The 26,709-nt window shown below is 41.2% G+C and overlaps 1 protein-coding gene across 6 annotated transcripts; it reads left to right on the top strand.

The window, feature by feature from the left end:
• On the top strand, nucleotides 1-26,585 carry LOC147573565 (uncharacterized). 6 transcript variants are annotated; one of them, XM_086690995.1, is made up of 5 exons: nucleotides 1-80; nucleotides 5,177-5,227; nucleotides 18,467-18,590; nucleotides 18,925-19,020; nucleotides 24,220-26,585. In XM_086690995.1, exons 2-5 carry the CDS (start codon nucleotides 5,219-5,221, stop codon nucleotides 25,659-25,661), a joined length of 1,671 nt encoding a protein of 556 aa, XP_086547121.1. In that variant the 5' UTR covers nucleotides 1-80; nucleotides 5,177-5,218; the 3' UTR covers nucleotides 25,662-26,585. The 6 variants fall into 6 exon arrangements, with proteins under 6 accessions (XP_086547121.1, XP_086547119.1, XP_086547120.1 ...); XM_086690993.1 differs by lacking the exon at nucleotides 1-80 and adding an exon at nucleotides 3,684-4,375; XM_086690994.1 differs by lacking the exon at nucleotides 1-80 and adding an exon at nucleotides 4,384-4,464.
• Nucleotides 26,586-26,709: the final 124 nt, after the last annotated feature.

Genomic DNA, 26,709 nt, shown 5'->3' with positions numbered 1-26,709 from the left:
TTACTTATCCACTACGCGCAACGGTGCTTGTTTTTTCCCGTTTCTGATCCGAGGAGAAAAGCCGATGCTCCTATACGCATGTACGTTGGCGTTCGTGTTGTGTATCTGTAACGGCTATTTGCAAAGCAGATACTTGAGTCAGTATGCGGTGTATGCTGATGACTGGGTCACTGATCCCCGATTTCTAGTAGGTTTCTGCTTGTGGTTAATAGGCATGCTGATAAACATCCATTCAGACCATATCCTGAGGAATCGCCGGAAACCAGGGGAGACAATATAAAATACCAAGGGGAGGCACTCTCTTTACCTTTTTACTCTCCCGAGCACAGCAGTATCACCAGTGGTTCCTTGAGAAATTTGAAGATTATCCAAAATTCAGGAAAATTATAATCCCGTTTTTATTGTAAGTTTATTGTCAGCGGGATGGTCTTTGACTTGAAGCATTTTAGTGATGTGTCTCTAGGGACTACATAAATGAATTACTCTTCTGTCATTTTCCTGCTACTTCATCTTTTTCAAGATTTGCTCTAGGAGTGTTTTCCTGATAAATATGTAAGCTGCCTAATACCAAGCTAATAACGGGCTGCACACCGGGTCGAGAATCTGCAACTCTGGGTCATTACAGGTGACCATTTCTCTGATTTTGGAGTCTTCTCTTTTGGCTGTGTACAGCTAAGTGTGCACAAGATCAGGATTACAAGCCATTTCTGATGGCCTCTGTGGACTGAAACGTGTCACCGCTCCTTGTACTACCCATTCTAACCATCATTTCAAGGCCAAAGGTGATGTTGCCCCCTCCCCTGATAAAGGCAGGGCTGTCTCCGTTGTCCCTCTCACTCCACTGGGTCAATGAGGCCAGGGGCACCTGCAGGGTCGTCACAGCCCCAGGGAAATGCCCAGGCTCTCACTGTGGGTGCTGTGCAGTGGAGAACTTGGGGGCAGAGAAAGGAGACACAAGGGGCCCAGCTGAGGCCCAGACAAGAGGCCTCTGGCACCTGTGGCAGCCTGGCTCCCCAGGTGACTCCACTCAGAGCAGGGTGCTGGGTGCCTTCATGTAAGGGGTAAGGTGCTCTGTCCTCCACTGAGAGGACTTCTTGGAGGCCCTGGTGGGAGCAGGGAGCCCCTTATGCTGATCACCACAAGGCATCAGTAGTCTGTGGTTAAGATGATTTTTCTTCCTTCCAGGTAGAACTAGCAAGTTGTAAGGCACTTTTTTCTCAGTACCCTCAGTATTCCAAAACAATATCTGGAAACAGAAGGTCTTACTCTAGATGCACTTGAGAGGTCCACGGAGATAAATCACAGGAATAAAATTCGCCATGTATTGCCAGATATGTAAAAGAAATCTCCAACTAGAAGGCTGTTAAATCTCTGGGCTGCTCTGTGAAGCTCTGATGGGACACGTGGCGGAGGTCCCCTTCTGGCCAGGGACAGCACTGCCTCGGTGGCCACCACAACTGCAGAGCCAGAAACTGCAGGAGCAGGGGAAGAAAGGAGGAGACTGTTCACTCTCATCTGCTGACCTGTAGGTCCAGAGCACGAGCAGCCCCTGGCTCCCTGTGGGCTCTGCGCAGCCCCTTCCTGGCTGACCTTCCTAGCCACGGTGTCCCTCTCTCACGCGGTTTTATGTAGAAGCCATGTGCTCATTGTTAGTGATTTGTAGAGTCTCGTTTGGTTTCAGAATTGCACAGCAAATGCTCCCAATGCAGCTATGCTTCATTTTAACTGGGAACAGAACGTTTTTGAAAAGAAATTTTGTTATTCAATGAACTTCATTCCTTTTTCTGACCCTTTTCCAATTACTTGAAAACACGAAGCAATAAATATTTTGGATCTCCTCGGGAAAACTCAAAAGTCTGAACAAGTCACGATGGATTTGGGCTGCTGTGTTCTGGAAAGAGCACCCAGCTGGGAAAAGGATGCCAGTCTGAGAGCTGGAGAAGCTCACTGTGATTTTTACTCCTTTATATGAACCGCCTGCATGAAGGAACACTTGGGTTAACTCAGGCTTTGATGTGTGGTTACTGCTTTCACCCACCCACACTGGGTGGACGGTTAATAGGAACAAATCCTCTTCTATCTTGTCTCCCTGCCCTCCCTCCATTTCTTAAAAACTGTCACTTAGAAAATTGTCATCAATTACTGTGTTAATCCTAATAAGGAGATTAATAAATTTACTTCAATCCAAAAAATAAAATAAAATCTGCAATCTGTTATGAACCCAGACTTTTGGAAAATATAATAAATATAAATTGCTTGAAAAAAGGAAAAAAGATATACAAAACACAAGCTCCAAGATATCAGCCTTTTATTTGGAATTTTTGCATCTATGATCACAAATGTTAATATAATTAAACAAGGATGCCATTAGACTGAGATAGTTCTAATGCCTTGGTAGCTTACCAAAGCAAATCAAAACCTAACCCAAAATCAGTGCACCCCTATCAGAGAAAATAAAATTTAAGAACAACCTATAACAAACAGCCAAGTTAGTTTTACCAAACAAGGCAACTGCTTATGCTATATCTAACCAGATCATTTCCTTGCTGTGTTTCAGTGTTTTCTCTCTTTTCTTTTCTTTTTTTTAATGTTTATTTAATTTTGAGAGAGAGAGACAGAGCATGAGTGGGGAAGCAGCAGAGAGAGAGGGAGACATAGAATCTGAAGCAGGCTCCAGGCTCTGAGCTGTTAGCACAGAGCCCGATTCAGGGTTTGAACCCATGAACTGTGAGATCATGACCTGAGCTGAAGTTGGACGTTTAACCAACTGAGCCACCCAGGCGCTCCTCAGTATCTTTTCTATAAAAAGACCTCTCCAGGGGCACCTGGGTGGCTCAGTCGGTTGAGCGTCCGACATCGGCTCAGGTCATGATCTCACGGTCTGTGGTTTAACCTTTCTCCTTTCTAATGTTCTTCTTCTAATTTGTTTCATTTTGTTATCATTTATCAATATTGTGTCTCGTGTATCTTTTAGAACCAAACTCTACATTTTAAAAATCTGACCAACTTTTTTTGTTTTCTAGTTCATCAATTTCAGAATCTATACTTACTCATTTTATATTTAACAAAATTGAATAAGTAATGTTTCATAAGGACAAGATAATGGCGAAAATATAAGGGAATACTTCTAATGTTTGTTTATTTTTGAGGGGGGGGGAGGGGCAGAGAGAGAGGGAGACACAGAATCCGAAGCAGGCTCCAGGCTCTGTGCTGACAGCTGTCAGCAGAGATCCCGATGCAGGGCGGAACCCATGAACAGCGAGCTTATGACCTGAGCGGAAGTCAGACGCCTCACCATTTGAGCCACCCAGGCACCCCATAAGGGAATACTTTTAAAAGAAAAAAATTACAATTACACATCCTAACAATTAACTACTGTTAACAAATGTTAGTGTAACTTTCCAAAGACTTAGGACTCAAGTGCATTTCTACCTGTATTTATGTACTTATAACAAGTTTGAAAACACTAATATATGGCATATAGAGTCCAGTACTAGTATTCCATGATTTCTACTCCGGACTTACGCTTATCCTCCTTCAACCTCCTGGTGGCCCTTCTCTGCCCCCACTCCCCCGTCCTGAGTTCAAGACTGCCACCTTTCATTCAAGGTCTCCTCCGCCACATTCCCAAACCCGTTAGGCCGGGACTACATTTCCCAGACGTCCCGAGGATCCGCCGCTCCCGGTGCCCCTGAGGCCCCGCCGGAATTGAGTTGAAGAGCCCGGACACCTGGCTTCTGGGTAACGGCAGTACTGACGGAGGGAGGAGTGCGCTTTCTGGTGGTGCCCGGGACGGGGGAATGAATTCTCAGCCGAAACTTGAGCACTTAAACGCACCTGAGCACTCTTACCAGGAGGGATCATGGGACGGGCTGAACCCACATCCGGGAGGATTCCTAGTTAGTGGCGTGTCGGGGAGTCGTCCACTCAGGATCCCGCTCTCAGAGCACGGCTCCTTGTGGAGAGTACTCTGGACTGTCTGCTTCCCGGCTTTTAACTACAGTTCTTAAGAGACCTCTGGGCATTTCCCAGTTTGGAGCGAGGACTGCTGCAGACGGGTTAACTTTGGGGACTGACCCTTCTCCTGGCTGGGGGGCTACATTTCCCAGAAGCCTCCTCGGTCCACAGCCCTTCCCCCACCCAACAGCCACCTTATTGCTGCTTGGACCTGTCGGTGCGCCGAGGTCCTTAGAAGATGCTAGGCGAGGCTGGGCTGTCAGTACTGGCCTTCACTGAAGGCTAGGAACACGACGCGACACTGGGCGAAGACTGTTGTGCCGGCCAGGCTCCAGCTGAATTTTTCCTCCCCTGGACTACATTTTCCTGGGGGCTCCGCGGCATATTCCACTTCCGGCCGAAGTTGGCTTGGCCGGTGGTGAGTTGGCGGGAGTTCGGGTGTAAGGGGTCGGGGCGTTGAGGGTCGGCTGTGTCACCAGTTTGGGGCGGATTCTAGCAGACTGGAATGTGAGGACCCCGGAAAAGTGGATGCTGAGGGGCTCCGGGGCGGGGCCATGGTGTGTCTGGAGTCTAACAAACGGGTGGCCGTTGGGCATTTCTAGGCTGTGTCCTCCCGCTTGAAAAGTAAAGACGTAGCGGAGGTTGGGGAATGTCGAGGCCTCTAGTCTTCACTCGGGGGAGGGAGGTATCAGCAGCGCATCGGCACAGGGTGTGGGAGTGGTATCATGCTGGCTCTGAAGCTGGCTGGCGGTTTCTCGAGGTCAGAGGTGTCGCTGCTGTGTGACCTTCTGCCTGGACGGAAAGTCTGTGCGATACTCTCCCGAAGTGGTTTGTGAGCCCGACCTCCTTTGCTCGGCGACCAGTGCCCGTGGAGCAGTGGTTAGTACATTAAGCGAGGCTTTCTAAGGCCCAGTGGGAGAGCCCCACGTGGCCGGCTGCCTCTCGGACTCTGTCTACGGAGCCTGGAAGAGCTCAGTCGCCTGTGGAGGAAGGAGGCCACAGTCTGGGGTTCTCTCCCAGGACTCCCGTCTGGGCCCCTAAGGTCGCCTGCTTTCTGTGATAAGAGTGGGGATGGGGTTACAGCCTTCTTTGGCTTTGGGCTCACTCTCCGTGCCTGGAGTGGGGCCAGGGTTTGCTCTGATTTGGCCTCGTCTGGGCTCCAGAAAGGGTCTGTTGTCTCATAGTTTATTAACCACTGTCCATCTTTTTCATTTTCTAGGAGTCCAGAAGAGGAGAGAAAAGCCGCTGTACATCACAAGGCATGGCAGAGGTAAGTTGTATTTGGCACTCTCTTCTTGGAAAGGGCTTCTTGGTTTACAGAACAATATCCTATTTCAGGATTCTATCCAAAAAATTTACAGTAGTGATTTGGAAAAAAAAAAAAGGGAAGGAAACCAAATTTATGGAGCAGTTTTCCTAAACCAGGTAAGAGTCTAACCCAGGACTGTCTGTTTTGCATACATTGTCTCATCCATCTAGAATTTCCATTTCCCTGAATTTTATCCATTCCCAGAATAGTTGTGACAGATGTGCCTCTCTGCTTTGGCAGAGAAGTTAAAGAACAGAATGAGGTTACTCACTTCAGTCTCACTAATTTCTTTGTTGTCTGCTTCAGGGTCACATGCTTCCAAATTTCTAACAGCCTGAAGTCCTGCCTGCCTGCATCAGCTCTATGTACTTTTTTCTCCAAGATAGAAATAACCTAATTGCTCTCTTTCTAATGATTAAAGTAAAATAGGGTTCTTAAAAACATTTCAAAACTTGAGAACATTTCAGAAAGTTTGTCAACCATGGTCCCACCATGTAGAGATAGAATTAATATTTTCAAATTTTGTCTGTACAAAAGTGTAGGTTTGTAATTTTGTTTTCAGAATGGGATCATGCTAGTGACAAAAGCAACTAACTTAACTGATTGTTAAGCCACTTATAGTTTGAAGTTTTTTACATGTATTGTCTTGTTGAATCCACATTAACAACTCCATGAGATATTCTGTAATCCATTTTTTTTTTTCCCCTTCACATTTTAAATTCTCTGAATTTGGACTGGTTTCACAATTCCTGGCCAGTCATAGTTTCACTGGTGGAATTTTTTTTCTTTCCTGGTATATAAAGTAATGGTGGCTTTACAACCAGTGGCATCTCAGAATTGATGAAATATGGAATTACTCTAAGTTGACAGATGAGGAAATAGATTCTATTAAGTCACTTCAAATTACACATTTAACAAATTATACAACTGGGATCCCTCTACTTTTACCCACTTGTCAAAGGTCATTATCGTCTTTGGTTTATGTTGAATATATGTTAAGTATATTCTCTGTCATTTATAAGTTGTTTTAGAAGTTTTTTCACAGTTAATCTATTCTATATGTGTTTTAGATTCAGAGTTTTCAAAAAATGTTTTCTTCTTTTATGTTATGGCCTTCCCTAATACAAATATAGAAAAGTCATTCATATTTTTCTAAAGTACTTTGTCTTTTGTCCAATTTAATCTTTTTTTTTTAAGTTTATTTATTTATTTTGAGAGCTTGAGCAGGGGAGGGGCAGAGAGAGAGAGAGGGAGAGGGAATCCCAAGTAGGCTCTATGCTGTTAGCACAGAGCCCAATGGAGGGCTCAAACTCACAAATTGTGAGATCATGACCTGAGCCAAAATCAGGAGTTGGACACCTAACTGACTGACCATCCAGGCACCACCACCCCCCAAACTATTTAATGTATAAGCATCTGGTGTGAGGTATGACCAGCAAATGTTGGTTGTAAAATTTCTAATATGGAGTGTTTATTTAAATTTTGTCTAGAAATAACCTAATAACCTAATTCCTCTCTTCCTGTGGCTTTGGAGTAGTCAGTTTTAAGGAATGGCAGTATTTGTAGTATATTCAGGTTTTTTCTTTGGATGTGTCTGAGTGTGGCTTTTCATTCTGGCCAATCAGTTCTCAAGGATTCCTTTCTCTTGAGAGACTAATAAAATACGCTTTATTTTTTTTAATGTTTTTAAATATTATTTAGAGAGAGACCGGGTAAGTGGGGGAGTGGCAGAGAGAGGGAGAGAAAGAATCCCAAGCAGGCTCTGCACTGCCAGCGAGAGCCCGACATGGGGCTTAATCCCACGAACCCTGAGATCATGACCTGAGCTGATATTAAGAGTCCGACACTTAACTCACTGAGCCATCCAGGTGCCCCTAAATACTCTTTCTCTTCTGGATTAATCTGTTTCTTCCTTTGTCTGACTTTTCTTCTGAATTCTGTGAGAATTTGGTGAGTTTGTCTTCCCCTTTTCATCCTGGCCAGAACCCTCCTCAGATTCTCAGAGGAGAAACTACATCCTCCCTATCCATTCTTAGCACATTTTGGTAAGGAAGGAACTCCAGCTCCCCTTGCGTTACAACCCTGGACATCTGTCCATTTCTCCCTTCATTTCCTCCTCAGAGTGGTGGATTGTCCTTTCTCTGTATCAATGAGAAGCTATGCACTGTTAAAAAGAGTAGAGTCTTATCCTGTTTTTGCACTTTACTACCTTTGTGACCATGGGCTTCCTCATAACATCCTGTATATAAAGTAGTCATTATATAAGGTTTGGAGAATGTGATAGTAATGGAAATTCAACTGAATTTGCACTGAAACTGGCAACCTGGAGTTCTCCCAACTCCTACCTCCTGGTCCCAAATCCCATTGCTTCTGTCTGTTTCCTGTTCCTTGTTGTCATGCCTTATAACCTCACACCACTGTCTGCATCCCAGATCAGACTTTTGTGTAGGGAGAATAGTGCATTGTCCTCCTAATTGGACTACCTGGCTCTACTTTTACTCCTTGCCAATAAAATAGTCCAGGCATGTCATTTCCTTTATTCAGTAAATCCCTGTTACTTTCAGGACAAAGCTATACTTTTATACATTTCATTATACATTTACTGTAAAGCACATTCTATGTTTATTGGAGTACCAATCCTGGTATTGGAGAAGGCGGTTTAATCTTGGCAGGGATGATCTGTCATCTAAGACCTTTCTGTCGTGGCCCCTTTGGATTTCTCCAGTATCACTTCTGTCTACCCCTTTCCCAGAATACCTCACCAGTTATCCCAGTGAACTGTCTTCTCTTCAGACATACAGGCTATATTCCTTTCTCTACAGCTTACCCTGTTCACTCTACTTGGAATGCTGTTCAGGGGTGCCTGGGTGACTCAGTTGTTAAGTGTCCAACTCTTGATTTTGGCTCCAGTCATATCTCATAGTCATGAGCTCAAGCTGCACTTTGGGCTCTGCAGCTGGGAGTGGAGCCTGCTTAAGATGCTTAAGATTCTCCCTACCCCCACCTCCCCTGCTCACTTGTTCACTCTTTCTCTTGCTCTCTCCTCGAGAAAAAAAGAAAAGAAAAGGAATGCTGTTCAGTTTGTTTTTGCTTGTTGGAATCCTCTGTTTCCACCACCACCCCCGCCCCGGGCCCCAATTAATCTTCTATATGTTACATGAAACTTTCACATACCCTTTAACCTAAGTAAGTCACTATTTCATTTTTCATAGCAAGATTCATCTACTTGTAATTAGATGTAATTTATCCTGCTTAGAACCCCCTCAGCTATGAGAACAAGTCAAAATGTCTCATGATCTGATCCTTCTTAACTTCGTTATTCTGTTCCCTTTGTCACTCGACTCTAGCTATTCCCATAATGCACAGTGCTATCTCTTGCCTCTATGGCACAAGAAACACAAGAGGGGGCATATCCCATACCACCACTTTCTCTGGATTCTGTGAAGCCTGCTTCAGTCTCTTGATTATGCTTGGTAACTGAGTGACTGTGCTGACATTCCCCTATGCTGCGTCTGTTGTAGTTCTTTCCATACTGTATTGTAATTGACATTTTAAAACTGATTTTATTAAATATTGAGTGTGGAAAATGTATAATGTATGACAAATATCTGAACACCCATATTTAAAAAGTAGAATGTTGGGGCGCCTGGGTGGCTCAGTCGGTTAAGCATCTGACTTCGGCTCAGGTCATGATCTCACAGTCTTCTGTGGGTTCGAGCCCCGCATCAGGCTCTGTGCTGACAGCTCAGAGCCTGGAGCCTGTTTCAGATTCTGTGTCTCCCTCTCTCTGTGCTCCTCCCCTGTTCATGCTCTGTCTCTCTCTGTCACAAAAATAAATAAAAACATTAAAAAAAATTTTTTTTTTAAATAAAAAGTAGAATGTTAATTATTAAAAACCCCCATGAGTCATCCCAGTCCAGTCTCTATAGGTAACTTCTGAATTTTGTTTTTCATTCCCTTACTTTTCTTTACAGTTAAACATATGTGTTTGTTTTTATTTTAAATTTGATATAAATAAAATCATACACTTTGGAATCTTCTGTGATTTCATTACCTGTCTCTTAGTGTATATTCAGGAGATTCATTTATGTTGTGAATTTACTGTGTAGCCATCCATTGTATAAATACATTTTTTTCTTTTATATTACAAACACTACTCCTGTGAACGTTTTTGAACTTGTCTCTTGTGTCATGTGCAAGAATTTCTCTGGGCATATAACTAAGAGTAGAATTCTTTCTTGGGTCCACCTTAGTAGACCCTTCTCAATTGTTTTTCAGTGTTTATACCTGTTTTTAAACCCTGTTACCTCATGTTCTCACCACTACTTGATATTGTTAGACTTTTAAGTTTTTACCTATTTGGTGGGTATGAATTGATACATTATTCTGATTTTAAACTTGCATATTTGGGCACTAAATAAGGTTGAACCCCCTCCCCCCCGCCCCCGACTCTTTTATGGTTTCTCTTTTCTGAAGTTCTATTTCGCGTCGTTTTCTAATGCTTACATTGAGTTTTGTGTTTCCAGTTTTTTGTTCCTTTTGGTGCATTGTAGGTTATTTCTTAAATATTGTAGATTGACATTGTCATCCTTTGTCAGTTATGTGTGCTATACATACTTTCAATATGTGGCTTCTAACATTAAGTGGCAGTAGAAATTCTCAATTGTAATGCCATCATATTTAACACTGTTTTCCTTTCGTTTACTAACTTATTTATGTCTTGTTTACGAAATCTCTTTTCCTTGGGGCGCCTGGGTGGCTCAGTTGGTTAAGCGTCCGACTTCAGCTAAGGTCATGATCTCACGGTTCATGAGTTTGAGCCCCACATAGGGCTCTGTGTTGACATCTCAGAGCCTGGAGACAGTTTCAGATTCTGTGTCTCCCTCTCTCTCTGTCCCTCTGCCACTTGTTCTCTTGTCTCTCTTTCAAAAATAAACATTAAAAAATTAAAAAAAAAAATCTCTTTTCCTCTGTGAGTAAAGGTACTCTCCCATGTTTTCTATGAATGATATTGATTTGCCTTTTGTGTTTCAGTCTTTTTTTTTTTTTTTTCCCAACTTTTTTTAATTTATTTTTGGGACAGAGAGAGACAGAGCATGAATGGGGGAGGGGCAGAGAGAGAGGGAGACACAGAATCGGAAACAGGCTCCAGGCTCCGAGCCATCAGCCCAGAGCCCGACGCGAGGCTCGAACTCACGGACCGCGAGATCGTGACCTGGCTGAAGTCGGATGCTTAACCGACTGCGCCACCCAGGCGCCCCTGTGTTTCAGTCTTTAATTCAATTGGGATTGATTTTAGGATATGGTATATGGTAGGGGTCCAGTTTCACTTTTTCCATTTGGATAACTAACATCCCAACATCATTTATTTGAAAGGCCATCACAGAGGATTAGGCAAACTGCACAGTCTCAGGGAACAGGCCCTACAAGGTTGCCCTCACTTCAGACCTTAGCTCTAAGGTTGAGAGCCCCTAGGACCACCCTCATTTCAGACCAGCTGGCTGTAAATTCAGGGTTTCTCACAACCATCCTCAGGTTCAATAATTCACTAGAAAGATTCCTAGAACTCCCTGAAAGTTACCATATTCATAGGCACATTTATTACAGGGAAAGAATACATTAAAATCAGCCCAAGGGATAAGATGAATACGGTAGAATCTGGGAGGGTTCCAGACTTGAAGTTTACCTTCCCAGTATCAGTATGTGGCAATATGCAGAGTATGGCCAACCAGGAAAGTTCACCCAAGCTTCAGTATCCAGAGTTTTTATTTGCCTAGAGATTGAGCTGATACCACATGGCCCAGGCTCTGAATACATGGTTGGTCTTTAAGGCATGGCCAGCCCCACCCTGAGCCATCTCATCAGCATAATCTTACACTGTGGTCTAAGGGGCCCACCATAAATAACAAAGACACCCTTGTCACTTGGGAAATTCCAAGTGTTTAGAAGTTACATCCCATGAGCCAAAGGCAACACCTCTCTTTGGAGGCCAAATTTCTTTCTTTCTTTTTTAATTTTATTTATTTATTTATTTATTTATTTATTTATTTATTTGAGAGAGAACTCATGCACAAGTGGGGGAAAGGCAGAGAGAAAGGGAGTGTAGAGCTGATAGGGGACTCCACCTAACCACTGATCATGAGGAGATCATGACCTGAGCCAAAATCAAGGGTCACATGCTGCTTAACTGACTGAACCACTCGGGTGCCCCTGGAGGCCAAATTTACTATAGTCATCCTTTCCCCTCTGTACTTCATTGGCAGTTCTGTCAAAATTGAGTTTCCATGTATATGAATTGGCTGTTCTGTACTTTCTGGCCCACTGCTCTGTTTGTCTTTCCCTAGTGTTTTCTTTCTCTGCACCAAAACCACATTGTCTTTTTTTTTTTTTTTTTTTTTTTTCAACGTTTATTTATTTTTGGGACAGAGAGAGACAGAGCATAAACGGGGGAGGGGCAGAGAGAGAGGGAGACACAGAATCGGAAACAGGCTCCAGGCTCCGAGCCATCAGCCCAGAGCCTGACGCGGGGCTCGAACTCACGGACCGCGAGATCGTGACCTGGCTGAAGTCGGACGCTCAACCGACTGCGCCACCCAGGCGCGCCAACATTGTCTTAATTAAGACAGCTTTATAGTAATGTTTGATATTTGTTAAGTCATGTTCCTCTACAATAGTTTTGTTTGCTGGGAGCTAAGCGATTTTTTGGCCTTTGGCTTCTTCATGTAAATTTTAGAATTGGCTGATTAAGTTTCATAGAAATCCAGTTGTGATAGGGGTATCTTGATAACTCACTCAGTTGGTTAAGTGTCCGACTCTTGGTTTCGGCTCAGGTCATGATCTCACAGTTCATGAGTTCGAGCCCTGCATTGGGCTCCGTACTGCCAGTACAGAGCCTGTTTGGGATTCTCTCTCTCCTTCTCTCTCTGCCCCACTCCTCTCACTCAAAATAAATAAATAAACTTAAAAAAAAATTCCAGTTGGGATATCAATTTGTACTGCATTGACTCTGATCAGTTTGGGGAAGATTGATGTTTAACTTTTTTTAATGTTTTTGTTTTGAGGGAGAGAGAAAGAAACAGTGTGAGTGGGGGAGGGCCAGAGAGAGAGAGGGAGATACAGAATCCAAAGCAGGCTCCAGGCTTTGAGCTGACAGCACAGAGCCCGACACAGGGCTGGAACCCACGAGCTATGAGATCATGACCTGAGCTGAAGTTGGAAGCTTAACTGACTGACTGAGCCACCCAAATGCCCCTAGTTTTGTTTAGTGGTTAACTTAGAAATTTTGGGCACATATTGGGGTGCCTGGGTGACTTAGGAAATCATCTGACATAAAGATGTTCTTTGGTTGTTTTTTTTTTTTAACTTTTTCCCTAAAGTTTTTTATTTAGAGAGAGAGAGAACGAGCATGAGTATGTGGGCGAGGGGCAGAGAAAGAGGCAGAGAGAGAATCCTAAGCAGGGCTCAATCTCACAAACTGTGAGATCATGGCCTGAGCTGCAGATTAAGAATTGGACACTTATGCAGCTGAGCCACCCAGACGCCCCTTATTTTTTTAATTTTAAGTAGGCCCACACCCAACATGGGTCTTGAACTCAGGGCCCTGAGATCAAGAGTCAACAAGCTCTACCAACTAAGCCAGTCAGGTGCCACAAGATGTTCTTTAGACACTGGTAAGTTAAGATATGTTAAAATTTATTATTTTTTAATTTCTTTTTTATTTTTTTATTAAAAAAATTTTTTTTAATGTTCATTTATTTGAGAGAGACAGAGAACAAGCAGGGGAGGGGCAGAGAGAGAGGGAGACACAGAATCCAAAGCAGGCTCCAGGCTCTGAGCTGTCAGCACAGAGCCCGACACAGGGCTGCAACCCACAAGCTGTGAGATCATGACCTGAGCTGAAGTCGGGATCTTAACCTACTGAGTCACCCAGGCGCCCCTAGTTTTCTTTAGTGATTACCATAGAAATTTTAACACATTGGGGTGCTTGGGTGGCTTAGTTGGTTAAGCATCTGACATAAAGATGCTGAGTAGTATAAGGAACTAGGCTCTTCCAACTGATTAAATTATTTATATTGTCAAATGTTTTAATTCTATCCCCCCTTTTTTAAATTTTTTATTTTTTTGAGTGAGCAAGCATGCAAGGGAGAAGGGTAGAGGGAGGGAGAGGGAGAAAGAAAGAATCCTAAGCAGCTCAGTGTGGAGCCAGACATAGGGCTTGATCCCATGATGCTGGGATCATGACCTGAGCCGAAATCAAGAGTCAAATGCTCAACCAACTGAACCACCCAGGCGCCCCTACCCTTTGTTTAACCCCTACAATGTTTTTTTTATTTTCTATATTTGAATGTTAGTTTAGGTTGTCCACATGTTTGCCACTTTGTTCACTGTTTTTATGTCTTAAAACTTCTACCTTGGAATCACTTTCCTTCAGATGGAAGTACATATTTTAATGAGTTTCTGGAGGGTTTCGTTTTTGGTTTTTTGAAAATGTTTTTATTTGCTCCCATTGTGAAAGATAATTTTCTTTCAGGTGCGATAGTCTGCTGTCTTCTGGTTTATATTGTTGCTATTGAATAATCATTTGGTAATAAGACTGCTGTTCTTGGTAGATAATCTTTTATCTCAAATTGTTTCTCATATTATTCTCTTTGTTTTTAATGCTCTGCAGTTTTGATATAATTGTCTGGGGTTTCTTTTTATTCTCCTTGAGACTCTTTGGGCTTCTGAATAATGCTTGCATTTGCCAGTTTTGAAAATTTCTTAGCCTTAAGAAATTTGTTGTTGTTGTTGTTTTAAGTAAGCTCTATGCCCAACGTGAGGCTTGAATTTACAACCCCGAGATCAAGGGTTGCATTCTCTACCAACTAAGCCACCCAGGTGCCCCTTTAGGTCTTCAATTACTGCCTTTTCTCAGTACTTTCTACTTTTTCCTTCTACAACTCTGGTTAGGTACCTATTAAACCTCTCACTTATCTTCTTGGCATATCTTATACTTTCCCACGTTGTCTTTCTTGATAGCATTCTGCACAATCTCTTTTCATCTCTTTTAGTCCAGTAATTTTCTTTTCAGAGATATTTACTCTAGCCATAATATGACTTAATTTTAAATATTAGGGTTTTTTTTGTTCCAGAAGTACTTTTTCCTTTTAAATCTACCTGTCATTTTGTGGTTTTGTTTCTCACTATCTTACCTCCTTTCTGTAATATACCTGTCATTATCTATGTAATATATGAATCTTTGCAGGTGTGATATTTTCCCCCTAACATTTTTATTACAGAAAGTTTGTAATGGAAATTTACAACAATTGCATGACTGATTTTCCTGACTCTCTGATCCTGGAAATAGCCCTCTTTGCATGTTTTCTTTTTATTTAGTTTTGTATTTAGGTGAAATTCACATAACATACAATTATCCATTTTATAGTATACAGTTTAGTGGTACTTAGTGTATTCACAGTGTTATGCTGTTTTATTATTTTTGACATTTGGGTCATTTTCCTTGGAATTCTACTTAGGGATTCTGAAGGCCTGGTTGAAGATTGTTCTCTAGGCCAGGTCTGTGTTTGTTTCTGCCAAGAGCACTGCCAAACCAAAGCCACCTTAAAGTAGGTTTATAGATGGCATGTTTTATAGAGTCACCTTAGTAATGTGCATGTGAGCCACACAGCTGTGGGAAGGCTGACTTGTGGTTATAGTTCCTCGGGAAAATGTTTTTTCTTTTCTTTTCTCCCTTTCCTTTCCTTTCCTTTCCTTTCCTTTCCTTTCCTTTCCTTTCCTTTCCTTTCCTTTCCTTTCCTTTCCTTTCTATGTCAGGATCCAAGTCAGCCCATTTTCTTTGCAGTACTCAAGAATGGGAGTGTTGCTTCTACTTTTTCTTATTTTGAGGGCATGGTCCTAGAGTTCCCAGGACTTTGCAGTGCAGAACCTTTTAGACTTCCATCTTGACCAGCGATAGGCTTGGTCTCCTCTCCCCCCATTCTTTGAGTGTCAAAGCTCATGGTCATCTGGGCTCAGCAGAGGTTCTCTGGTAAAATAAGTGTCAGTGGCTCAGCACACTCCTCTTGGTTCCCAGTTTGACTTAATTTTAGCTTCTGAAGATTACTTTCCTTCTTTACCAGATCATCACTGCATCCCAAAATGTTTTCAATATTCAGAACATTATTTTTCACCTGGTAATTTGATCATGATAACCAGTCTTCCACAGAGCTTGATGTCCTGTGATTGTCTCCTTTTTTCTGTTTTTCCTCCCTGATTCTGAGCTTTTTAAAGGCAGGTGCTGGGTCTAAATCATCATGTCCCCGAGTGCCCCCACTGAGCCGGAGTCATGGGGGATTTTGACATTTTTGGATAACGGAGTCTTGTTTATAGAACTGCTGCTTTCCTCCCTTTCCCTTCTACCTCTGATTTCCCTTCACAGAGTGTTGTGCTTTGTAGTGACAAACAGAGCAGACTAAGCATTTTCTGCTCCCCAAAGTGGAGAGCCCAGTTCAGGATTTTTTTTAAAGGATCTTCAGAAATCCCTGGTTGCATCTGTAACAGTCAGAAGTGGAAGACCATCAATTTCAGAGTTGGAGAAATCTAAATCTAGATTCAAAAGCCAGCAATGCTACCGCTAACTGCAAATTTGAGTAAATGACTTTACTTCTCTGAGCTAAAGTTTCCTTTGAATTAGGATTTGTGGGCCTCTCGTAAGGATTCATACGTACAAGCACCGTAAACTTAAAGTGCTTAATAGGCAGTAATTGTACTTGAGATGACGTGAACACTATCAGCAATAAGGCTAGGAGTAGCAGTGAGAAAGGGTAATGTCAGGCAGGAAAGCCATGGTGACCTTGGTTGGGAACCAGAATGTGTTGGCCACAAAGATTCTGAGAATTGTGGTTTCTTGTAAAGCCATTGCAACTTGCATCCAGGTGGTTGAGCTCTGCCAAGACTACTAAGGACCTGCTGATCCTGGTGGGTTGTCTGACTCAGTATTGGTGATTCTGGGCAAGGTCTTTGTGAAAAGAAGTTTCAGTTGGGGTTCTAAGAACCCTAGTTCTGGGATGTGGGAACAAAGCTAAAGAGGTACCTAATACACTGAGCCTGTTAGGCCAGGGAGAGGCTGGAAATTTCTGTTGCAGAAACTGTTATCCAGGGTTGGGACTGTCCAAGTATTCAGTGCTCCTGGGCCTGGGGGCTCCATCCTGTCTTTGGGATGCACCCATGATTGAGGAGTTCAGTGTCTTCCAGGTTGTAGAACAAAGATCTGCCTGGGGCATGTCAGAACAGGCCCTTCTGAGTTCATATCTGCTGGGAAAGCCATTTCCTCTAAACACATTATGTACAGTTGGATTCTCTGGGGTTCTGGAAGGCAAGGTTTTGTTATTCTTCCTCAAATCAAGAAAGGCAGACTTTGTATGTGTGTGTGTGAGAGAGAGAGAAAGAGAGAAGAGCTGTCACTAGCAGGAAGATTAGAACAGGAGAGGGGAGGAAAATTTATTCTCTGTCTTTGAGGACTCTGAAGTCAGTCCCGTGACTCAAGACCGCTTTTGCTTCTTCCTCCGTTGCCTTCTTAAGTTATGCATTTCTGTAGGATCAACCTGAGAAACAAATGATCTGTTTTTGCAACCCTAAAGCTATTATTTATGTGAATTGATGTTTCTCCCCTCCTTCATTGAATGCATTTTCATTTTAAAAGATTTGAGCAGTGGATTTCTTTTTCCTGAAACTTAGTGCTTTCCTGAGCCTCCAAAGAACTTACTTGTTATCCATTCCAGTGAGTGATGTTACCAAAGGCTGCTGTCCCATAAGTGTTCCTCTGTTTTACAGGTGTTTCAATATTCATTCAGCAAACCACTTAGCATTCCTTAAGTGCATATCCTTTCACCAGGAATACTGATGGAGTAGAAATCCTTGCTGAAAATATTATACCTTCCTTGTTAAAGTGGGCTTTTCATGAAGTGGTTAAGTAGGAACCCATGTTGCAAACTTGATTTTCTAATTAGACAAGAAGGTAATTGATGTTGATTTGTTACAGTATTTTCCCAAATCTGTAACTCTCTGAGATTTAATTTTAAGACTGGGGTTATGATAGAGATATGATAGATTGAGTGTATGGAGTTACGTGATATTCCAAGAAGTCTGTGCCATGTAGACACCAATAAGTCAGTCCATTTTGAACTTACGTAGTGTATGCTCATCTTGGGTTGTTTCATTCTGAGTCTGGATCTTCCTCCATTAGTTCTGGCAGATCAGGAACAAGGAAAGTATAGGAACAGTACAACCAGATGTATAAATTGTTGAGAAGTAAAGACTCTACTGCAAAAGAACTTTAGAGAACTTATGCAGCCTAGTACCCCAAAGTGAGAACATTGAATGTATAAGATGGGTTGTCATATAGCCAGTAAAAATGATGTCTATTTTAGAATTTTTCATGACATGGAAAAGTGAATAGGTTTTAATATTCTGGCATTTTTATGAACGTGAGTTTTTAAGAAATTATTAAATCACCAAGTTATATTCAAATCCTACTTTCAGAAATATACATTTTTAAAATTTTATTTATTTTGAGAGAGCGCGGGGGGGGGGGGGGGCGGGTAGAGAAAGAGGGAGAGAAAGAATCCCAAGCAGGCTTCACGCTGTCAGTGCAGAGCCCCACGTGGGACTGGAACTCACGAATCATGAGATCATGACCTGAGCCAAAATCAAGAGTCGGACACTTAACTGACCTAAATTGAGTGCTTAACCAGGTGCTCCAGGAAATAGAAATTTTATAAAATATTTTTGAATGATTCAGACTTTTAAAAATTCAGACTTTCTTTATTGGGAGAAGGAGAATACTGGGGAAGGAGATAGTCACAAGTGTCGTGTGGTGAACACAGTGTGCCGTGTACTTGTATGTGTATATAGTTTAATTGGGAAACACCAGTCGTATGAACTTTGGTTATTCCCAAACCTGGGGAGATAATGGAAGGAGATAGTGTCAAGAGGTTACTTATGTAGTTACAGTCATGGTCAAGCATGATGTGTGCACCAAGAATGGTGTATGCTCTGATCACTCTTGTTTCCACACTGAACCACCTGTATTAAAGGGCCCAGCACAGCCTGTTACCTTACTAATGTTGTCACCTTACTAAATTTCTTTTTCCATTTTTTTAATTCCATTGTAAAGATTTTGTCCATTATTTTCACAAATAGTGTATTTATCTGTGGTTTCAGGGCTTCAAGTTTAAAGATGTGGCCATTTACTTCTCTCAAAAGGAGTGGGAATGCTTGCACCCTTCTCAGAAGGGTTTGTACCGAGATGTAATGTTGGAGAATTATAACAACCTGATCTCACTGGGTAAGTTTTTGAGCCCCCTAAAATTCAGAATTGGACTTATGGAATTTTATGTTCTCTTAAGAATTTCTCATGAGTGCTTTTCACATTGCCTGGCTGAATTGATGATTCTTGCTTCACGAGGAAAGGATTATCCCATATGAAGTTAGAAATTGGCTGCTCCGTTGGACAACTTTTATCTTTTTTGTACCTGTGACTTATACCCCTTTTGTTGACTCTTAACCTATTTACTCTTCCTTGAAAATCATGGACTGATTTTAATTCCGGTACACGCCTAACATAACTTTGTCGTCCCCCCACCCCCACCCCCACCCCGCCCGCCTTTTTTTTTGAGCAGGACTTTCTGATTGTAAGCCAAATGTGATCTCCTTATTGGAGCAGGGGAAGGAGCCCTGGATGGTTAAGAGTAAGGAAACAAAAGAATGGTGCCCAGGTGAGTAATAGTGACTCCTATTGGGAAGACTGTGGCAGGTGGTCACCTAGGGAGCCTATGAGAAGGCATCACATCTGAGTTATTAGTAGGAAAGCTCACTGAAAAGGCCTGAGATCTGGAGAAGGAAGGATGTTTCAGCACAAAGCCTCAAATTTTCACTCCAGTTATCACTGTTGCTACCCTTCCTCATATTTGCCTCTGATTAAAGTGTACTGTTCAGTGGTTTTTTAGTATATTCAGAGTTTGCACCTGTGACAACAGTCTAATTTTAGAACCTTTCATCACCCCAAAATGAAACCCCATACCCATAAGCAATCAATCCCCACACCCAGCCCTCACCCTTTATTTCTGTAAGGTTGGTTGTGATATCCCTCTTTTATTCCTGATATCAGTATTAGTCTTTCTTTTTTTCTAGCTAAAAGTTTGCCAGTTTTGTTGAGCTTTTTCAAAGAACCAGCTTAAACTTACATTGATTTCCCTATTTTTCTTCTTTTGTTTTGTTCATTTCCACTCAAATCGTTATTATTATCTTCCTTCTGGTATCTTTGGGTTTACTTGATTCTGTCTAGTTCCAAAATCTGATTTGAGATATTTCTTGTTTTTTGTTTTTTAATATAGGCATATAAGCTGCAAATTTCCCTTTAGGATCTGTTTTAACTGTATCCCATAAGTTTTGGTATATTAAGTTTTCCTTTCACCCAACTTGAAAGTATTTTCTAATTTCTCTTGTGATTTCTTCTTTGCCCTTTGGTTATTTAAAAGTGTGTTTTCTGTTTCCTTGTTGATCTTCTGGCTAGTTGAGCTATCCATTATTGAAAGTAGAGCACTGAAGTCCTCAATTTGTTGAATTGTCTGTTTTTTTTCTTCAGTTCTGTTTTTGCTTCATGTATTTTGGGCCTCTGTTATTAGACATACATACTTATAACTGTTACCATTTCTTTTTAGCTTTTTATTTCAAAATAATTTAAGACTCAGAAGGAATTACAAAAATACTACAGAGAGTTCCCTTGTACCCTTCACCCAGCTTTCCCTAATGATAACATCTTACCTAATCTTAGTACACTGTCAAAACCAGGAAATTGATGTTGGCACAATAGTAGTAACAAAACTATAGATAGACCTAATTCAGAATTCACTGATGTTCACATACACTCATTTTTTAATTTTAATTTTTATTATTCTTTTAGGTTACTGTGATTTTATGATGTGTATATTTATATAACCACTACCATAATTGGGATACAGAAACCTCAGCATTTTAAATATTTTTAAAAACATTTTTTAATGTTTATTTATTTTTGAGAGAGAGACAGAGCATGAGCGGGGGAGTGGCAGAGAGAGAGAGGGAGACACAGAATCTGAAACAGGCTCCAGGCTCTGAGCTGTCAGCACAGAACCCAACATGGGGCTCGAACTCAGGAACGAAGAGATCATGACCTAGGCTGAAGTCAGATGCTCAACCAACTGAGCCACCCAGGCACCCCTAAATATTTTTTATAAAACATTTTTGAAGCAATGCTATAATGTTAGGTGAAAAAAGCATGGTACCTAACTTTTAGAGTCAGTGCTATTTCGGTTGTATAAAAAGGATTCTAGAAAACAATGGAAGGAACTAAAAGATAACAATGAATAACCTAGGAAGTAGCTAGGGTTAGGAAGGATGCTAGGCCTGCTGGAATTATTCTCACAGGGCATGAGAATGACCTTGTAGGGCAAAATAAGAGATTGTCTTATTAATAGGCCCTTTCTGGAAATAGTGTGTTTGGTAGAGAGGGGCCAAGTGTGATTATAGTTTAACACTTGGGGCTCTTTCTGGGCATTTCCTTGAATCATAAACCTTGAATTAATGGGCAGTGTTCAGACAAGGAAGAACCAGTCTTACCAGGAGCCTGCAGAGGACTTAAGGGCTGATTTAAATTCTTAATCACTGACAATGCTATAAGTTTTCTTTTTTAGAAACCTGGCTATGCAATGGCCAGAGAAATGAATGTCTTTTTAGGGGAAATGGTTATAGGTAAGGCACTGCTGTGAGAGAAGATTTGGGGCAATATTATCAGACTGGTAAGACTTTTCAGATTGTGACACATGATATGAAGCTGGAAGGATGAGTAGTAGGATCCAGGAGGTGTGGTGGGAATGCTATACCAGGTAGAGGAATCTCTTCATTGAAGGCACCAAGGAGAGAAAGCCTTGGGTGGGTGTCCTGGAAGACCTGAATGGAGGTCTACATCATGCAGGGCTTTCTCACCAAGTCTAGGAGTTTAGAGTTTTTTCCTTGAGGACACTTGGCAGCCATTGGAGGTTGTAAACAAGATAGGGACATGATTGGATTGGATGTCCTTTAGGGATTGAATCAGAGGGTTCATGAGTAAAAATGGTAAAACTTGCTAGGAGGCTGTTGGGGAAGTCAAGATGATTTTGCATTGTGCTAGGATGAGACCATGGAGTAGGGAAAATGGAGAGATTAAAGATCAATGTAGAGGAATGATTCTGTAGCATGAGGAGTGATTGTGCAGAGTAGGAACAATGGGAGCATCCTTGATGGATATTACTTTTTGATTTGAACGTTCCTTTAAGGTCCAGATTTTTTATTCCAACCCATGCTTTTTACAGTTTTCCCTTTCTACCAGATTGTTTTTATAAAATATTTAAAATAACAGCATCTTCTGACACCTGATGTCTGGAACTTTCCATACAGCATAAAATGCCAACATTATTTTACCAGTCTATATAGACCTTAGTTTTAGTGCCCTTCTCTGAAGGACAGCCTTATAGCATTCCCCAGTGTAAGTGGTATTTTCATTCGATTGCAGATATAGACCATACATTAATCACAGAACAATTTTTTCTTACCAGTTGTTCTAGGTTTATCTCTCTAGATTTCCCAACTGTTTGTCTTTTCTGCAACTTGCTTTTGGCTGGTCCAACTACCCTGGACCTTGGCAAGAACAAAGGGACTATCCCAAGCAACAGGGTGCCTGTACACAGCTCTGACAACTTACCCGAGCATCTCCCTTTGTCTCAGCCTCCTTGGTTTCCGAGTAGCTAAGTAACGGTCCAGTGTCATACAACTAGCAAATTGTGGGACTAGAATTCACAACCAGGCAGTCTGACTCTGTGTTCTTTGTCTCAACACATTACGACTTCATATAAATGGTTGCCATAGTATCCTCAGTTTCCATTAGAATTTTTTCAGAATTACATGAAAGATTTTCATTGTTGTGTAAAGATACCAGTCTTGTAGGGGATTGGTATAAGACATGTACAGATACACTAATGATGCTGGCTTGTTTGTGCCTTACCGCCATGTACTTGGGAAGTGCTGTAGAGAAGGCAGTGAAGCTGGGAAGGAGCAGAGGCCAGAAGACATTCCCCACATCTGTTAAATAAAACATGAAGTGATTACTCTCATTCTCACTCTTCTAATGTCATTATCTGCAGCATGTTTCCCTTTATTTCCACTGGAATACCCTTTAGTATTTAGTTAACATTAATTGAACTATGTGCTAGGGATTGATTATATAATGGTGAGTGAAATATGTATTATGCTGGTTCTAGGCCACCTTGGGAGAAATTATCCCGGTAGATAAACCGATGAACAAATGTGTAATTCCAGAATTGAGGAAAAGATTATGAAGGCAAAGAACAGGGTACTTGACAGAAAATAAAGATATTTACAATGAAAGAAACTGGCCATGAAGGAAATCTGGAGCAGAGCATTCATTGGAGATGAGCATTTCCTAAAAATCTAAGATGAGAATGTAATTGGTATGATATAGGGGTCCAGTGGAGGCCAGTAGAGTAGGTACTGGTGAGTGAACGGGAGAGCATCTTAAAATGACAGTGAATAGGGAAGTAGGGTCCAGATAATGCAGAGTTTTGCAGGTCTGGTAAGGAATTTTGTATTTTATTGTAAGCACAGATGGGATGTACTGTATTTAAACTGTACTGTATACAAACACACTTTGAGTTGCCTCTGAATCACTGAGAGAGATTAATAAAAATGCCAGTGGTCTTTCATTCATCAAAGAGTATTTACTCTGCAGATACAGTGAAGGGCAGACAGACAGTACAGAAGTAAACAAAGTATAATATCTCTGGAGTTTAGAGGTATATATACTGATGTCTGCAAGGTGGATGGATGGAGAGATAGAAGGATATGTGATAAGGCAAGTAGAGCCAGATATTTATTGTAGAATCTGTTTTGGGGATATGGGAGTTCACTGTCCCAATTCTTTTAATTTTTCTTTATATTTGAAAGTTCTCATGATAATGTTGGAGAAATAGATAAAATGGCATGTGATGATAAGTACATTGCAAAAAATAAGTAGAGTCATGAGGGACCTGATTTGTAAAGAGTGATCTCAAGTTTGAGTAGAGGTCAAAATGGAGTAATTGAACAAGCCATATTAATATCTTAGGGAAAATATTTGCCGACAGAGATTCTGAAGGAGGGGTGTGCTTCACAGGTTTGAAGACCATCCCGTTGGTCAGGGAGTGGAGCAAAGTGTGCTAAAGAGAGGAGATCAGCAATGAGGTCAGACAGAGGTAGTGCAAGACAGGTTCAGGGAAGGTTTTGTAGACCTCATAAGAACTTTGACTTTTGCTCTGCTCAACAGGGAAATCCAGTGGAGAATTTTAGGCAGAAGAAAGGCCTGATCTAACTTACTTAACAAGAACACTTTGGCTACTGTGTTAGGTATGGGATATAGGACAGCAACAGTGGAAGTAGGGAGACCTACACTTAGAGAAGTGTATTAGCTTTGGTGAGAAGATGGCTTTGGACAAGGTGGTAGAGATGCTGATAGAAGGAGTCAAAACCTGGATATATTTTGAAGCTAGAGATGAGAGGACTTGCTGTTAGATATAATGTCCTACGCCTTTAGATTTCTCATTTAGTTGGTCTTAGGCAATTCCTGAATGTCATATTTGTAATGTTCCTTTGCTAATTCTGATTTTCGCCAGAGGTGAAGAACTACTTCTTCACAAATTCCCCTCATTTTCTCTATTCTCATCCCCTCCCTGCAATCTGGGGTGTTTTGTTTTGTTTTGTTTTGTTTTGTTTTGTTTTTTTAGTTTCACTGCTGTGTTTCACTATTTAAATTATTCACTATTTTTAGTTTGTCATTTCTACCTTAGAACTTTCATGTCTCCTGCCACATGAAAATACATCCTATTTTCTTTCTTGTTATCTTACAGATTGGGAGTCCAGAGGAGAAACCAATAATTTATTTCCAAAGACAGACAGTTATGAAATTAAATCATTGCAACTGAAGATAAAAAGACTTGAAAGCTCTCACCTTGAGTGCACTAGGGTCAGAGATGACAGAGAAATGAAATGCCACTTGGAGAAACAACAGGAGGGACATTTCAGACAAGCCATAATAACCTCTGGAGAAGAGTCTGCTTCTGTTCAGTGCACACTTCATGGAGTACTACAGACAATTTATACTAGAGCAAAAACCAATGAATGCAAGGGATGTAAGGAAGCTGTCAGGTGCCAGTCACACCATAGTCAACATGAAAGAAGTCCTAATAAGGAAAAAGACTGTAAATGTGGAGAAAGTGGAAAAGCCTTTAATAGTAGGTCAGACTTAATAAAGCATCAGAGAATTCATGAAAGCAAAAAAAGTAAAGAAAGTAAGAAATGTGCCTACATCCATGGCTCTGAAGTTACTAAACCTCAGAGAATTAATACTGGTGAGAAATCTCATAAATGTAAAGAATGTGGGAAAGCCTTTCATTCTGGCTCACAACTTAGTAAACATCAAAAGATCCACATAGGTGAGAAACCCTATAAATGTAAGGAGTGTAGGAAGGCCTTTCCATCTACTTCACAACTTAATTTACATCAGAGAATTCATACAGATGAGAAATACTATGAATGTAAAGAATGTGGGAAAGCCTTTACCCGACCCTCACACCTCCTTCGACATCAGAGAATCCATACTGGTGAGAAACCCCACAAATGTAAGGAATGTGGGAAAGCTTTTCGTTATGACACGCAACTTAGTCTTCATCAGATAACTCATACTGGTGAAAGACGCTATGAATGTAAGGAATGTGGGAAGGTATATAGTTGTGCCTCACAACTGAGTCTACATCAAAGAATTCATACTGGTGAGAAACCTCATAAATGTAAGGAATGTGGGAAAGCTTTTATCTCTGATTCACATCTTCTTCGACATCAGAGTGTTCATACTGGTGAGAAACCGTATAAATGTAAGCAGTGTGGGAAAGCCTTTCGTCGTGGCTCAGAACTTACTCGACATCAGAGAGCTCACACTGGTGAGAAACCTTATAAATGTAAGGAATGTAAAATGGCCTTTACTTGTAGCACAGAACTTATTCGACATCAGAAAGTTCACACGGGTGAGAGACCCCATAAATGTAAGGAATGTGGAAAGGCTTTTATTCGAAAGTCAGAACTTACTCATCACGAGAGAAGTCATAGTGGTGAAAAGCCCTATAAGTGTAAGGAATGCGGGAAGGCCTTTGGTCGTGGCTCAGAACTTAATCGACACCAGAAAATTCATACTGGTGAGAAACCTTACAAATGTAAGCAATGTGGGAAGGCCTTTATTCGTGGCTCACACCTTAGTAAACATCAAAGAATTCATATAGGACAGAGGAGTGAATGAAGACATGTGGGAAGGCTCAAAATTTTATTGATAATCTGCAAAGTCCTACTAGTTAAACACAAACCTACCGCCTGATTTTAAGGGATGTGGGAAAGCATTTGAGGATAACTTAATATCAGAGTTCATACTGTGGATACAAGGCCTTTTTTGAGGGCCAGAATTTATTTGACTTGTTACTGCTATTTGATAAATGTTAGTGGTTGGGAGGGTTCTATTTATGTTTCAAAATTTATTGGACCATCAGTGTTCAATTAATGTAAAAGTGATAAAACTTCATGAATGTGAGGAAAGTGGGAAGGCTTTGGAAGGCAGTTAATGTGTCAGTGACAGTCCTACAGACATTTCTCAGCATCAGGATCATTTTTACCCTGTGGGAAATCAGAGGATTCTTAATATAAATGTCATATATATAGGAGACAAATTTGCTTTAGCTTAAGTTACTCATCTGGTAATTCATGCTTGGGAAAGGCTATAGTAATGTTAAAAATGCAGCAGGTTATTCTATCCCACTCAAATCTTGGTAAATATTTGCAAGCTTAACCTCTAAAAATAACCTGAACTGAATTATAGTGGGACAGGACTTAACCAATGCTCAGTCTTTCCTTGCCTTCACCATTTTAACTCATGGGCAAATGACTTAATTAGGTCTAAATTTTCTCACTTAAAAATTAGCAATATTAGCACCATCTTGTTAGCATTGTGAAGATTAAATAATTACATAACATCCCTTAGAATACTGTGTGGCTCATATCGAAAGTGTGTTAAATAAGAGCTGCTTTTATTACTTTATTTTTATACTTGTGGATGGAGATCGTATGAGAGGAAGGCCTTATGTGTGCAGTGAATATAGGAACATCGAACGTCATCTTTTTATTGAATGTCAGGTAATTCCTTCTGGAGAAAAATTAAAAACTGAAGTTTTCATTCTCCTTGCCTTCTTGCTTCACTAGGGGAAAGGAAATCAAGGCAAATTACAATTAGAAATGAATGACAGAGGGACAACTACGCATTAACATTTGTAGGATGAAACAAAGCTATACCCAGGAAA

This window comes from Puma concolor, chromosome E2 (genome assembly GCF_028749965.1).
Source record: "Puma concolor isolate L17-30 chromosome E2, mPumCon1.1.hap2, whole genome shotgun sequence".
Taxonomy (NCBI): domain Eukaryota; kingdom Metazoa; phylum Chordata; class Mammalia; order Carnivora; family Felidae; genus Puma; species Puma concolor.
This window is presented reverse-complemented; position numbering and strand designations above follow the sequence as displayed.

What these genes read in the sequence shown, in the direction of transcription:
- LOC147573565 (XM_086690992.1), top strand. An exon ending in CATCACAAGGCATGGCAGAG is followed by an intron (nt 5,228 to 18,466) that starts GTAAGTTGTATT and finishes CTGTGGTTTCAG; the next exon opens with GGCTTCAAGTTTAAAGATGT. An exon ending in TAACAACCTGATCTCACTGG is followed by an intron (nt 18,591 to 18,924) that starts GTAAGTTTTTGA and finishes TTTTTTGAGCAG; the next exon opens with GACTTTCTGATTGTAAGCCA.